We start from the raw sequence: 14384 nt of genomic DNA on the forward strand, positions 1-14384 counted from the left end.
ATAAAGGTTCTCAAACAAATTGACGACTGTAACGAAGCTGAAACTTCTACAGGTAAATTATGTTACAAACATCTTCATTCACAGTGAGTAGAAACTCTTATCATGGCCAAAAACTTGATCTACAAAAGGTATCAAACCCCTTTGAAGTGCAAATTCTAAACATTGGTATAGGGGAAGGGTTGTGCTTTTACTCCAATGCAGTCATTTCAGCTGTCAAAATTCTATCCCTGCTTCATTCCCACTCGCTTCAGGCTTTATTCTCCAAAGTCATTGCTCATTACCGCAGTCGCTCCATCGTGGTCACAGACCACCGGGTACGTCTCATGTCTGAAATCATCAGCTGCATCAAACTCATCAAGATGTACGCGTGGGAAGATTCCTTCGCGTCATGTATCACAGGTAAGTGTCAATCATGCCAACATCAATCCCAGGTGATAAGTGTCAATCATGCCAACCTCGTTCCCAGGTAAGTGTCAATCATGCCTCTTTCCCAGGTAATAAGTGTCAATCATGCCAACCTCGTTTCCAGCTTAGTGTCAATCATGCCAACCTCGTTCCCAGGTAGTAAGTGTAATCATGCCAACCTCGTTCCCAGATTAGTGTCAATCATGCCAACCTCGTTCCCAGGAAAGTGTCACTCATGCCAACCTCTTTCCCATGGCAACAAAACAGCCAAGGTGGAATGTTTTAGTTTCATATATACGGCCAAATTTTTTTTTTTTACATTTTTTGTATGACTTTTATTTTAATTTATTAACAGAAAAAAAAGGAGTTAATTTAGCAATCTCAGCCACAAAAAAAAAAGGTTGAACAATAGCTTAGCTCTCCTTCATGTCCTTCTGCTTGATAAACATTCAGGTTTTTGTATTTGTGTGGAAGTGTCGTGGCCGAGCGGTTAAGAGCACCGAATTCAAACTCGGTGTTTTTCGATCATTAGAATGTGAGTTTGAATCTCCAGCCATGACACTTGTGTCCTTAAGCAAGACACTTCACCATTGCTTCGTCCTTCGGATGGGACGTAAAGCTGTTGGTCCCATGTGTTACTTAACGCATGTAAAAGAACCCAGTGCACTTATCGAAAAGAGAAGGGGTTCGCCCCTGTGTTCCTGGTCCGATCGGCAGCAAATTGCGCCACAGCACGTTGTAAAACATGACATGGTGCTATCAGAATTAGGTCTCATAATTCTAACGTAGTCCCACATTTTGCAGGAAATACTGTATGTTACAGCGCCAGGAACGTCACTGAGTGAGGGACATGTGCGCTATATAAGAAGCCACAATTATTACTATTATTATTATTTTCCCGCCAATTTCTTAGGTATTCGGAACAATGAGCGGTCTCTGCTACGAAAAGGTGGTTTCTTTCAGGCTCTATGTCAGGCGCAGACCACACTGATTCCCGTCTTATCGACTATCCTCACAATCTGTCTGCACACATCACTGGGGAATAATATCACTGCTTCACAGGTTTGTAACTACGATTTGGGGTTGAGTATTGACTAAAAAGAAATGGAAAAAATAATAATAATAAAACCATTCTTAAAGCGCATAATACAGTGAGGTCCCTATGCGCTTTGAAAGGAAATCAACAACTATTGTACAAAGTAAAAAGTGTTTTTAAGCAGGTTTTTAATTGTTCTGATGTCTCTGAAGGCATCCAGACTATTCCAAAATAAAGTGCCACATTGGACAACACCATTTTTGGACAACGTGGTTCTCTACGACAATAATTAACATAAAGATATTTACTAGCAGTGCTGCGCGTACAATAGGAATAGGTATAAGAGATGTTAAATTTTCATCGGGGATAAAGAATATTAATTTTGGTTTTTATCCATGGTTGTGTGTTAGCACTGTATACTCGGTACTTTCCTGAGTTCCTAGGAATAGATGTTTTGAAGTTCAGTGTAAAACAGGAGTTGAAACAAGCTGGTAAAACATTAGTCAGAGTACATCAACTTTCCTAAGTTAAAATGATGAAGGTCAAAGAATTTTAAACAGTTTTACATTATCAAAAAGAGGCCCAGAGTGTTCACAATTGTCAGCTTTAGAAATGACCCGAACTGCCTTTTCTGGAGAGTGAGCAGTTTGTTAAATGTTATATATAGAAGTTGGACTACCCATGAAGTTTAGTAAATAAGATAAAGTAATATAAAAGAGTTTCTGTTTGTTGAAATTTTTTACAGGCCTTTAGTTACATCGCAGTGCTGAACTCAATACGCTTTATGATCATCGCGTTGCCCAATGCAATGAAATCGTTGACGGACTGCTTGGTTGCATTTCCAAGGATAAAGGTAAAATTTGTTCGCTCTTTTATTTAATTTCATTTTTTAATTCTGGTTTGGAAGTGAAGGACTCTCAGAAAAGTGAACTGTACTATAGCCAAGAATCCAATGGAGAAAAGACAAGGAAGGACGTTTCAGTGTTAGATGTGGGAGGAAAACATCCAGAGAACTATTCCAGGGAAAACCCACACAGTCGGTAGGGACTGAAAACCCAATCCAAATAGTGCCCCCGGTGGGATACAAACCGGGGTCCTAGAGGTGGAGGACGAGGCAAGACACCACTACACCAACTCAACCGTCTTCAAATTGTGTAATGAAAAGACTGGTCTTTGGCAATTACCAATAGTGTCTAGGGTCTTTAAACGTAAATGAGTTTCATAGAAAATTCATTTGCTATGTTCACATTGTATCTGTTTTTACATATTTTGCTTTACATTTCTCAGTCCCTCCTCCTGATGGATGAGATACAAGAGTTCACCAAAAAGCCGACCGACCCGGACATTGCCCTGAGCATGATGAACACAACCTTCGCATGGGATAAAGAGGAATCAACAGGGACATTACCGACCCCTAAAGCGGACCAGAACGCCCCCGTGGGCCGGACCCAAGAAGGGGTTGAGGAGGATAGGCCGGAGGTGGATCCACTGATGGGTGTAGATGCCGGCTTTACGGAGACTTTGTTCGAACTCAACTTGGACGTACAGAAGGTTTCTAAAAAAACTTTGTACTTGATTAGCTCTTTTATGCTAATAATTATTTTGAGTAACTACCAAAAGTGTCCACTGCCTTTAAAGCAAAACCCAAGCTAACCGCTGGTTTCACAATGACTAAAAGTCAATATCGTCAGCAACGACTCTCAACCCTGTGCTTATGCCTTTGAAATCTCATCTTTCCTTTAAGACTCTTGGTTTCTTTGTTTGCATCTTAGGGTCAGCTCTTAGGTATCTGTGGCAGCATCGGCAGTGGGAAAAGCTCCTTACTCCAGGCCATCTTAAGTCGTATGATCCTCGTCAACGGAGACGTCGCCATCGATGGCTCGTTCGCCTACGTCTCTCAGCAGGCTTGCATCATGAACATGAGCCTACGAGAGAACATCCTACTGGGGGCGGAGTTTGACAAGAGGAGGTACGCCCAGGCTGTCGATGTCTGTGCTTTGCAGGAGGACTTTGATATTTTGGCAGATGGGGATCAAACTGAAGTAAGCGTTTACAGTCTCCTGACGATGACTAGAGCAAGCTAGTCGAAAGCGTTGAGACCATTGAAGAACTCACTCCGCGGTAGTGAAGTTAAAGCTTAAGTAGTCATCCCGGCCGATTTTCTACCTTCTGCCCAGGTAGTAGTAAAAAAGCAGGTCAGATCTTTTCAGAACTGAGAAGTCTCCCGAATTCCGAAAAATATATTCCGATATAGTAGAATATAAAGCAAGGCACGTTTTATAAAAGAACATAATCTAACCCTTAAGCAGACACACACATGGTGTTACCACAAACCAAATATGCAATGCCTCAAATCCCATAAACTTGATACATATTGTTTTGTTTTTTTCTTAGATCGGTGAGCGAGGAATCAACATAAGCGGAGGTCAGAAACAGCGAGTTAGCCTCGCGAGGGCGGTATACGCCAATAAAGATATTTATTTATTGGATGATCCCTTGTCAGCCGTGGATGCGCACGTCGGCAGGCACATATTTTCAAAGTGTGTCGATACTGCGTTGCGGGAGAAGACGGTGTTGTTTGTGACCCACCAGCTCCAGGTGAGGGTTGATTCTAAATATTATGTTGTCCAAACGATAACTCAAAAAGAATAAGATTAATCTCAGTTGGGCATTGGTGTTTGTCATCACTACACAAAACATTACAGAATGTTGTGCAGACATTAAAAGTAGTCATTCTTGAACGATTTCTCCATCTTAGTGTTACCCAAATGATAACTCTATAAGCATTTGTGTTTTTCATCACACCTTTGCTTTTTCATGCCTTTGTTGCTGGGTATTTTACACAAACCTGATTTTGAAAATAGAAGCTTGAATTACACCCAAAATGTTGTGCAGACATTTAAAAGCAAATTTCCTTGCACCATTTCCCCGTCTTTTAGTATCTTAAGATGTGCGACCGGGTAATTCTTATGAAAGATGGTCAAGTTGCAGAAGACGGAACGCACAGGGAGCTCATGGATAACGGTGAGGAGTACTGCAATCTCATCAAGACATTCCATAGCGATACTAGCGACAATAGCAACGACGTTGATCCACAGGACGAAGTGACTGTCAGAAGCCAAGACGGTCTCGGAGGTTGTGATGATGAAAGTGAACGTTTTGGGGAGAGTGGGAGCGACGGTGTGCCGAGTGAGGAGCGATCTATGAAGAAGGAAGTTGACAAAGACACCTTGAAGGGTCAACAAAATAACAGCGAAAATTTGAAAACATCAACTTCCGACCCGATCACCCCTAGGATAATTATATCAGGACCAGAGGATAGTCCGGGACAAGACGTCTTTGAGGACAATGCGGGAGGGGATGGTATACGTGGCAATAAGAGTGAACAAACCAACACCGAAATAATTATAGATGAAGACATTCCTCAGCATGGTCACGGCAACACTCAAAATCCGAGCCTCATAAAAGACGTCGACAAAATCCAGGATGCTCAAGAAATTCCACAAGTAGAAAATACTACTGAGGTCACAAACGATGATTCTTATCACCAAAGTCAAGATTCTAGTCGTCCTCATAAACAGCCAGTCACTTTCAATCTGCAAAAAGATACAGAATGCGTAAAAATTAAGAAACCTAAGGACGCAGAGATCACTGCTGGTTCGGAGGATGAAGATCTTCTTGAGGAGGATAAATTTGGAAGTGCTCCAGGTTCTCCAGTGAGAAAGTCTCTGCCACCTTTGAGGAACTTCATGAGGGGGATCGGTACGGATGTTGCAGCCTCACTGGCCTGCTCAGAGGAATCAGTATTTTACGATGGTGAGTGTCCGTCGCTTAAAGTTTGAGAGTATTTTTTGTACCACAAAAAATCCAAAGTCAATAGACACGTTTTAAAGCCATTGGACACTTTCGGTAAACAGTATTGTCCAAAGGCCCACACTTCGTGTATCACAACTTATATATAAAATAACAAACCTGTGAAACTTTAGGCTCAATCGGTCATCGGAGTCGGGAGAAAATAACGGGAAAACCCATCCTTGTTTCTGCTTGTTTCGCCGTGTCACGACATGTGTTTAAAATAAATCCGTAATTCTCGCTATCGAGAATTGATAATTGTTTTAATGTTTTCTCGAAAATTAAAGCATTTCATGGAATAATATTTCAAGGGAAGTCTTTCACCATTACCTTCTGTAAACCCTGTAACTTATTTGTAAATCTGTGAACTCTTTTTGTTGTTTCTGTTCCGAAAGTGTGTAATGGCTTTAAAGATAATGATGGTGGAAAGATTCCCTTAAAATATAATTGCTGAGGTGCTGTAGTTTTTTGCTGAGGTGCTGTAGCTTTTTGAGAAATTAATCAAACAATTTCCCGAAAACTTCAGTTTATGTTAGATAAGAATTATTCTAGCATGTACAGTTGAATAGCTCATTTACACGACTCTCCTGAAAACACTGTTCTGTGATTTTCACTTTTTTTCCCATAAAAACTTGGTGACTCATTCACTGTGAGTATGGATTCATGTCATTGCCAAAAAACTTGATTAACAAAAGGTACCATACTCCCTTTAAAAAATAAATTAACAAAATAGTTAATGGCCTTATTATGTTTCGACCCTAGCACAGTCGTCCTCAAAGGCTAAATGACAACAAAACAAATATCGACCCCTTGCACGCGCGTCACACGCGGAGACTGATGCCACGCTCACCATGTTGGTGGGCAGTTAGGTTTACGTGTATTAACTCCGCGTCGCCTAAAATGCACACTTCACTGCATAACGCACGGCATAGAGTTATATATGAAAACGCACAGTGAAATAGCCCACGAGTATGGCACATTCAAGATTTTTCTGATGATGATGTCAGGTGAAATGGGTCAATAAACACACATGATATTAGATGGTCAGACAGTCTATGAGGGTTATGGTTAGCCTCTAATACAGTATAGTTTTTCCCTTCTTTCTATTTAGGTAAGTTGGTTGAAGATGAAGAGACAGGGGACCGGGGACTCAGCATGGGTACCATCCACGAATACATCCAATCAGCCGGAGGCTACATCGTGGCCCTCATTATGATCCTATTCTTCGTATTTTCTGTTGGGACGGTGGTGCTCTCCAACTGGTGGCTCAGTTTTTGGCTTAATGCTGGCAGTGGGGTAAGTCAACCTGGCTCTCTATCCAGTGTCTATGTGTCATGCCGTCGATTTTACAAAACTCTTCATAACTTAAAGTCATTGGACACTTTCGGTACAGAAACAAAACTAAAAGTTCACAGATTTACAAATAACTTACAGGGTTTACAGAAGGTAATGGTGAAAGACTTCTCTTGAAGTATTATTCTATGAAATGCATTACTTTTTGAGAATACATTAAAACAATATCAATTCTCGATATGGAGAATTACGGATTTATTTTAAACACGTGTCATGACACGGTAAAACGAGCGGAAACAAGGATGGGTTTTCCCGTTATTTTTTCCCGACTCCGATGACCGATTGAGCCAACTTAATTTTCACAGGTTTGTGATTTTATATAGAAGTTGTGATACACGAAGTGTTGGCCTTGGACACTATTTACTGTTTACCGAAAGTGTCCAATGGCTTTAAGACTACTCTTAGGACTTAGGATGAGTCCCAACCCTGCACTGTAGCATGCAGACCTTAAGATTAATCCTACGTTAGGACGAGTTACTCGTCCTAACTTTAGATAAGACGAGTCCCAACTCTTTGTGAAATCGACCCCCGGCTCTCTATCCAGTGTTTATGTGTCATGGTCGAGCGGTCTAGGGCACCAGACTGAAGTTCTGTGACCAATTTCATGGCTCTACTTACATGTACAATTAAATTCTTCGCTTACAATCACCGTTCTCCGATTGCAGGCAAGTGCCGAATATCTGGGCTAGCTGTGTAAGCGCAGAATGCCTAGTAACGTTGATCAGTCTTGTTAGATGTGATTACAGTGTAGACTATGCCTTCACCATATGGTTTAATTTTGAAGCAGGCATAGTTTATCTATCATTCAAAACCACAGTGGATGACAGAGAGTCCTTATATTATACGCAGAACGATAAGTTGTGAAGTTTGCTTCATTGGTAATCATTGCCGTGTCTTCCCTTTCTCATTAACAGAACACCACCATCATCGTTGACAACGAGATGGTTACCAGTGACAGCATCACCGACAATCCCAGACTGCAATACTACCAGCTTGTTTACGGGTCACTTGCTATCACGTTCATGGCTGTTACAATCGTCCGTTGCTTCCTGTACGCCACAGTAAGTCTGGGAACTAGACCCCCTTCATGATGGAGAATCTGCTTTAATCGGTTTCCACTGGACACCTTTAATATATGTCAAAGACCGGTATTCTCATTTGCATAAAATAAAAAATCTGTGAAAATTTTGACTCAATTAGTCATCAAAGTTGCAGGAGATTAATATGCTGCACGAATTCGTATGCCTGGCTTCTACTACAAATGTTCCGTCCATTTTATTCTTTTCACCAGGTTAGTTTAAAAGCGTCGTCCACGCTTCACCGGAAGGTCTTCCATCAAGTAGTGCACAGTCCCATGAGTTTCTTCGACGTAACTCCACTCGGTAGAATACTCAACCGCTTCTCCAACGATCTTGATGAATGTAAGTTGGTTTTTGAAAAGATGACGTATCCTGTTCGTAAGTGTGACATTGTTTCAGAGTGCGCCTCTACAACTTTATAATAGCTGGCTTTAACGATTCACAGAAACCCATAGGAAATACACTGAGTTATAATAATTATAACAACAGGCATAGAGCGCTCTTACACAGGGTACCTCAGCGCTTTACAAGAAACAGTACAGTTAGCAAATAAATTAATGCTATATTAATGGGAAAGCCATTGATGATGGTCCATAGCAGTCAGCCATTGAACAGGGATGTTTTGAGATGTTTTTTGAAAACATTCAGGTGACTCAACTGAACGAATTTAATGAGGACGACGGTTCCAAAGGCGTTGGGCATGTGCATAAAAAGCACAGTCCCCAGCAGCAGAATGTACCTTTGGAACTGCCAAGAGTGTACTGTCTGAACCAGGGCGAAGGCCAGGTCGTCTGGGATGGTAAATCTTGTGAGATATGTAGGAGTGGTATAGTGAAGACATTTGTATACAATAGTGAGGTTGTTGAAAACAAATCGTCACCTCAGTCCGAAGCCTACTCGGTCCAATACCAATTCTGTCCCATGTCATCTTGGAATCCTGTTTTAACATCCTTCATTTGATTTCTTTCAGTGGATATCAATCTTCCCCTCAAGATGGACAACGTCCTCAATAACGCCATCCTCATCTTCTTCAGCTTGCTGACCTTAGCTCTGGTCTTTCCCCTCCTCCTCATTGCCCTGCTCGTGATCTTCTGCTTGTACCTCGTCCTGAACTCGTTCTTCCGGCAGGGCATCCGGGACATCAAGAGGTTCGAGAACGTCGCGCGGTCGCCGTGGTTCTCCCACATCATGACGACAGTTCAGAGTCTGTCTACGATTCACGCCTACAGGAAGAACGATGAGTTTATAGAAAGGTGATGATAACTATGGGATGACCCAAACATAGACGTAACCTACTTTGTTTGTTTATCATGAGGAATGTTTTCCTGTAACGCTTAAGTAAGCATCCCACCCGCAACCACTCTGCATTGCAAAGCGCCCTCAAAGTTTGACAAGTTTCCGTTTTCAAAAAAAAATGGAATTCTTTCAAACTATTGGGTTCAAGGTTCACTTTGTAATTTGTTTATTTCTTTGCTGTTAATATTACGTGTTTTCAGCGTATTTGTAATATGAGGAGTGGTCTTAAGTGTGAATAAAAAATTCCGTCGTGGACAAAAAAAAAAGTTCCCATGGCGCGGTGAGGAGTGAATAATGCTATGTCAAGTAATGTTGCGTGATTTCTAATGGGTTACATCCTTAAGTCGATATTCATAAATACCCCAGACAGTTTCGCTACTCCTATCGGTGGGGATCTCGTCATGTGTGGGATAATAAACGGTTGATAATGACCAGCTGGAGCTGTTTATAACCGGCTGGCTTCCACATGTCGGGCACGCAACCTAACGTACGCCAAAATTATCATGCGGAACGCAGTTCATAGCTATTAGTAACAGCGCGTAACTACTATTAGTAACAGCGCGCAATCTATTTCTAAGCACGCGCGTGTATAAGATAAGTATGAAAGAAAAAACACCCTTGTCACATGTAGTGGTGTGCTTTCATATGGTTGATTTCGAGACCTCAAATTCTAATCTGAGGTCTCGAAATCAAAACCGTGGAAAATTACTTCTTTCTCGAAAACTACTCCACTTCAGAGGGAGCTGTTTCTCACAATGCTTTATACTACCAACCTCTCCTCATTACTTGTCACCAAGTAAGGTTTTAGGCTAATAATTATTTTAGGTAATTACCAATAGTGTCCACTGCCGTCACGACAATGCACTCATCATACAATATTTGTGTACTATTTCAACCCATTCCAGGCTTCATCACCACTTAGATGACAGCACTAACTTATTAATCCTCTTCTACATTGCTAATCGTTGGTTGGCTGTCCGCTTTGACATGATCACATTGCTGCTGACGAGTGCTACTGGACTGTTTGCCGTCCTGTCACACGGGATTGTTCCGGCCGCAACTATCGGTTTAGCCATCGTCTACTCCAACCAGGTAGGTAGATTTGTGATAGTTTATAGTGAGCATAAAGGCACTGGACACCTTTGGTGATTGTCGAAGACCAGTATTCTCACTTGGTGTATGGCTGCTGTATGCGCCGTACATGTAGCACCTTGTAAACCCCTCTAAGGTGCTAACTATCTTTCTGAAAGTTTGTATAATACTCAGCGCCTTGAGTACCTTGTTTGGTAGATACGTGCGCTATATAAGAGTTCGATATTATTATTATTATTATTATTATACTAGTGGACTTTGAGGTCAAAGCCTGACAATGTGTGTGGTGTGTTTTATGTGCACTACCAAACCAAGTACACGGAAACTACAGTAACACTGTAGTAACACTGGTGTTATAATTTTGTTGATTGTCTCGTTTTGGTGTTTGTCATTGTTTGTTTTTGTCGTTCTTATTGTACAATGTAATTTTGCTGTATTTTGCTTACTCGTTTTAGCTTAATGTTTGTAAAACACTGTACAGCGTTTTGAGATTTTTTATGTAAGACGCTATATTAAAAATAAATTATTATTATTATTAACACTAAAAGGACAAAGCAATTTATGGTAAAGCATCTTGTTTAACTTTATGTCATTTTAAATAGTCAATTTGATGTTGTTATTGCAGCTTCTAGGTTTGATACAATACACAGTACGCCTTGCAGCCGAGGTCAATGCTAGATTCACCTCTGTGGAAAGAATAACTTACTACATCAATGTAAGTATAGACGCATTGTACCCATTTGTACTCCTTGGTAGAGAGAAGCAATTATGGAAAAGTGCCTTGCTCAAGGACACAAGTTTCACGATTGACCAGGACAAGATTCAAACCAAAATTCTGTGCACTTTCACCCCATTTATACTCCTGGGTAGAGAGAAGCAATTATGATAAAGTGCCTTGCTCAAGGACACAAGTTTAACGTTTGACCAGGACAGGATTCGAACCAAAATTCTGTGCACTTTCACCCCATTTATACTCCTGGGTAGAGAGAAGCAATTATGATAAAGTGCCTTGCTCAAGGACACAAGTTTAACGATTAGGATTCGAACCAAAATTCTGTGCACTTTCACCCCATTTGTACTCCTGGGTAGAGAGAAGCAATTATGATAAAAGTGCCTTGCTCAAGGACACAAATGTCACAATTGACCAGGCCAGGGTTCGAATCCACACTCTGGGCACTTTTACCCTATTTGTACGCCTGGGTAGAGAGAAGTAATTATGATCCAGTGACTGACCAGGTCAGGATTCGAACCCACACTTTGGCACTTTCAACCCATTCGTTCTCCTGGGTACAGAAAAGAAATTATGATAAAGTGCCTTGGTCAAGGACACAAGTGTCGTGACTGACCAGGACAGGATTCGAAGCCACATTCTGTCCACTTTCAACGAGTCCAACAAAAATTTTTTTTTCTTTTTCCAGGAGTTAGAACAGGAGGCACCCCAGTCTATTAAGAAGACCAAGCCAGCGCCAAAGTGGCCGACAGAGGGGAGGATCGCCGTCAGGAATCTGAAGATGAGGTACAGGCAACATCTTCCCATGGTGCTAAGAGGAATCAATTTCGACATCAACCCCAACGAGAAAGTCGGCATTGTTGGGCGAACAGGGTCTGGTAAGTGTCCATTAAACCGCACCTCACCACACAGCTCTGTGGACAGTCCCTTTGTTCTGTATGAGAAATCCTAGTCTCCTGATGACGGACAGAGTATACTGTAGAAACGTCGAGTCCTCCGGTTCTTCTCAGAACAACTATTTCTCATAAGAGAAATATCTACTCGATATCACCAAGTTCTATTGTCCTTCTATAATCCTGCAAAATACTTGCATTTTAACACACATGCACTAAGCATCCTTCAAGCGCCATACAATCACTCAAAAGTTTTAAACAAGCGTAGACGCAAAGTAGTCGCTTTTGGGAGCCAATCAGCGTTGTTTCTTAGTACATCCCTACCAGGGGTTAGTGACGAGAGGAATTGAAACGGGGGTCTAGCCCTGTCTATGGTAGGGAGGCTTTTGTAGTTGTTATAGTCATTGATGTAAACTGTCTGTTGCTGAATAGTTTGGTGTAAACTTTGGAGGCCCATGGTTTACAGTTCCAGACACTTTGTTGTTAAGACATTTATTCCATTATTGGCAACAACAAACAAAAGCATCAAATGTAATTCAAGCATTATACAGTCTACAGAATTGAAACATAACTATAACATGGCTAAATATACTCCGTTAAGTTATTACCAACTTTAGCGGGGTTCTTGTTTTCATTTCCATAAAGATTAAACAATATGTTAATAATTGTATCTTAAACTTTAGGCAAGTCATCACTAGGAGTTGCGATGTATCGTCTGGTAGAGAAATCCCACGGCAGTATTCTAATTGACGGAGTAGATATTAGTCAGATCGGCTTGTATGACCTTCGCTCTAAGCTCTCCATCATACCTCAAGATCCCGTCTTGTTTATCGGAACAATCAGGTTTGTCAAAAGATCATGTATCAACAATTTTGCTTGTATATTTCAGGTGGCAGGTGTCCTGAATTGTGATTTGTCCCAAATTGTGATTAAAAAAAAAAATTGTATGCAAGTCGCCAGACACACAAGGCCTGAAGGCCACTTCAAGGTGTGGGGCTACAATTTTTTTTCCAGAGGCCGTAGCCACCTACTCCTAGGGCTGAAACAGGGTTACCCCTTTAACAGTCCATACGCATGTAGGCTTGGGTATCATTGATCCAAAGCCTGGCCGGTAGAGCAGAAAGCATTACCTCCCCAACTGGTGGTGGGTGAACTCTTGATTTAGAGATGATGTCATACAGAAATAACATAAGATTGATGACATCATTACCTAGAATAAGTTGGATGAGGTAATGGTCAACTGGGGAGTAATGGTTAAAGGCAGTGGACACTATTGGTAGTTACTCAAAATAATTATTAGCATAAAACCTTTCTTGGTGACGAGTAATGGAGAGAGGTTGATGGTATAAAACATTGTGAGAAACGGCTCCCTCTGAAGTGCCATAGTTTTGGAGAAAGAAGTAATTTTCCACGAACTTGATTTCGAGACCTCAGATTTAGAACTTGAGGTCTCGATCTCAACCATCCAAACGCACACAACTTCGTGTGACTACGTGTTTTTTTTTTCATTATTATCTCGCAAGTTCGATGACCGATTGAGCTCAAATTTTTACAAGTTTGTTATTTTATACATATGTTGAGCTACACCAACTGTGAAGGCTAGTCTTTGACAATTACCAATAGTGTCCACTGCCTTTAAGTGGGCTCTCCATAGGGTTCTGTCCTGCAATGTTGTCCATAACTCCTCAAAAGATCTAAGTAGGTCAACTGTAACTTTGTTACATTAGAGCTCTTTGTTAGTTCTCAGTTGGTAGAGTCCCAACAAGTTAATCCGGCGGTCAGTGGTTCAAATCCTGCTCTACTCAATTTGTCTATGTTCAACCCAAAAGCTATTATATGTTTTCAATATAAGTGCACCTCTTTACAATTCATTTTTTTTGTCCTTAGGTATAATTTAGATCCGCAGAATAAGTTCACAGATGAGGAGATCTGGAAGGCACTGGAGAAGACATATATGAAGGAAACGGTGAGGAAATGAGTTTGTTTACTTTCATTGTTAAAGACGCTGCACACTATTGGTGGTTGTCAAAGACCAGTCTTCTCACTTGGTGTATCTCAACATATGCATAAAATAACCAACCTGTGAAAATTTCAGCTCAATTGGTCGTCGAAGTTGCGAGATATCTAGAAAAGAAAAAAACACCATGGTCATAAGAAGTTGTGTGCTTTCAGCTGCTTGATTTGGAGACCTCAAATTCTAAATTTGAGACCTCCAATTCTAAATTTGAGGTCTCAAAATCAAACTCATGGAAAATTTCTTCTTTAAAATTACTTACTACGTCACTTCAGAGGGAGCTGTTTCTCGCAATGTTTTATACCATCAACCTCTCCCCTTTACTCGTAATCAAAAAAGGTTTATTATAATAATAATTATTTTGAGTAATTACCAATAGTGTCCACTGCCTTTAATGAGAAACTGAAAAGCCTTATACACACATCGGTGTATATGGATAAAACTAAAAATTAATATTGTTTATTCCCGATTCAAATTGAACATTCTAGGGCTTTGAAACTTCTGAATAGAATGTGCTCACTAAATGCCAGCTTGTTAAACTGTTGTTATTGTTTCCTAACCTGCCACTGTTTCATCACATTAATTTTATTTTGTGAAAGTATGAAACATTTAACAATTGTATATTTTATCTTTG

At 40.8% G+C, this 14384-nt stretch overlaps 1 protein-coding gene across 3 annotated transcripts in view; it reads left to right on the forward strand.

Moving 5' to 3' along the window:
• The window catches only part of LOC139944855 (ATP-binding cassette sub-family C member 5-like), a 28646-nt gene that overhangs the window by 8188 nt on the left and 6074 nt on the right, over nucleotides 1-14384 (forward strand). For all 3 annotated transcript variants that reach the window (XM_071941989.1, XM_071941988.1, XM_071941987.1), the window contains exons 7-22: nucleotides 252-399; nucleotides 1319-1467; nucleotides 2187-2294; nucleotides 2729-2992; nucleotides 3214-3483; nucleotides 3836-4039; nucleotides 4381-5257; nucleotides 6405-6589; nucleotides 7561-7707; nucleotides 7938-8067; nucleotides 8696-8978; nucleotides 9927-10113; nucleotides 10739-10828; nucleotides 11532-11721; nucleotides 12420-12579; nucleotides 13624-13702. In XM_071941989.1, coding sequence (XP_071798090.1) covers nucleotides 252-399; nucleotides 1319-1467; nucleotides 2187-2294; nucleotides 2729-2992; nucleotides 3214-3483; nucleotides 3836-4039; nucleotides 4381-5257; nucleotides 6405-6589; nucleotides 7561-7707; nucleotides 7938-8067; nucleotides 8696-8978; nucleotides 9927-10113; nucleotides 10739-10828; nucleotides 11532-11721; nucleotides 12420-12579; nucleotides 13624-13702 — 3471 coding nt within the window. The remainder of the gene's footprint in view (nucleotides 1-251; nucleotides 400-1318; nucleotides 1468-2186; nucleotides 2295-2728; nucleotides 2993-3213; nucleotides 3484-3835; nucleotides 4040-4380; nucleotides 5258-6404; nucleotides 6590-7560; nucleotides 7708-7937; nucleotides 8068-8695; nucleotides 8979-9926; nucleotides 10114-10738; nucleotides 10829-11531; nucleotides 11722-12419; nucleotides 12580-13623; nucleotides 13703-14384) is intronic.

This window comes from Asterias amurensis, chromosome 12 (assembly GCF_032118995.1).
Source record: "Asterias amurensis chromosome 12, ASM3211899v1".
In the NCBI taxonomy this organism is placed as follows: domain Eukaryota; kingdom Metazoa; phylum Echinodermata; class Asteroidea; order Forcipulatida; family Asteriidae; genus Asterias; species Asterias amurensis.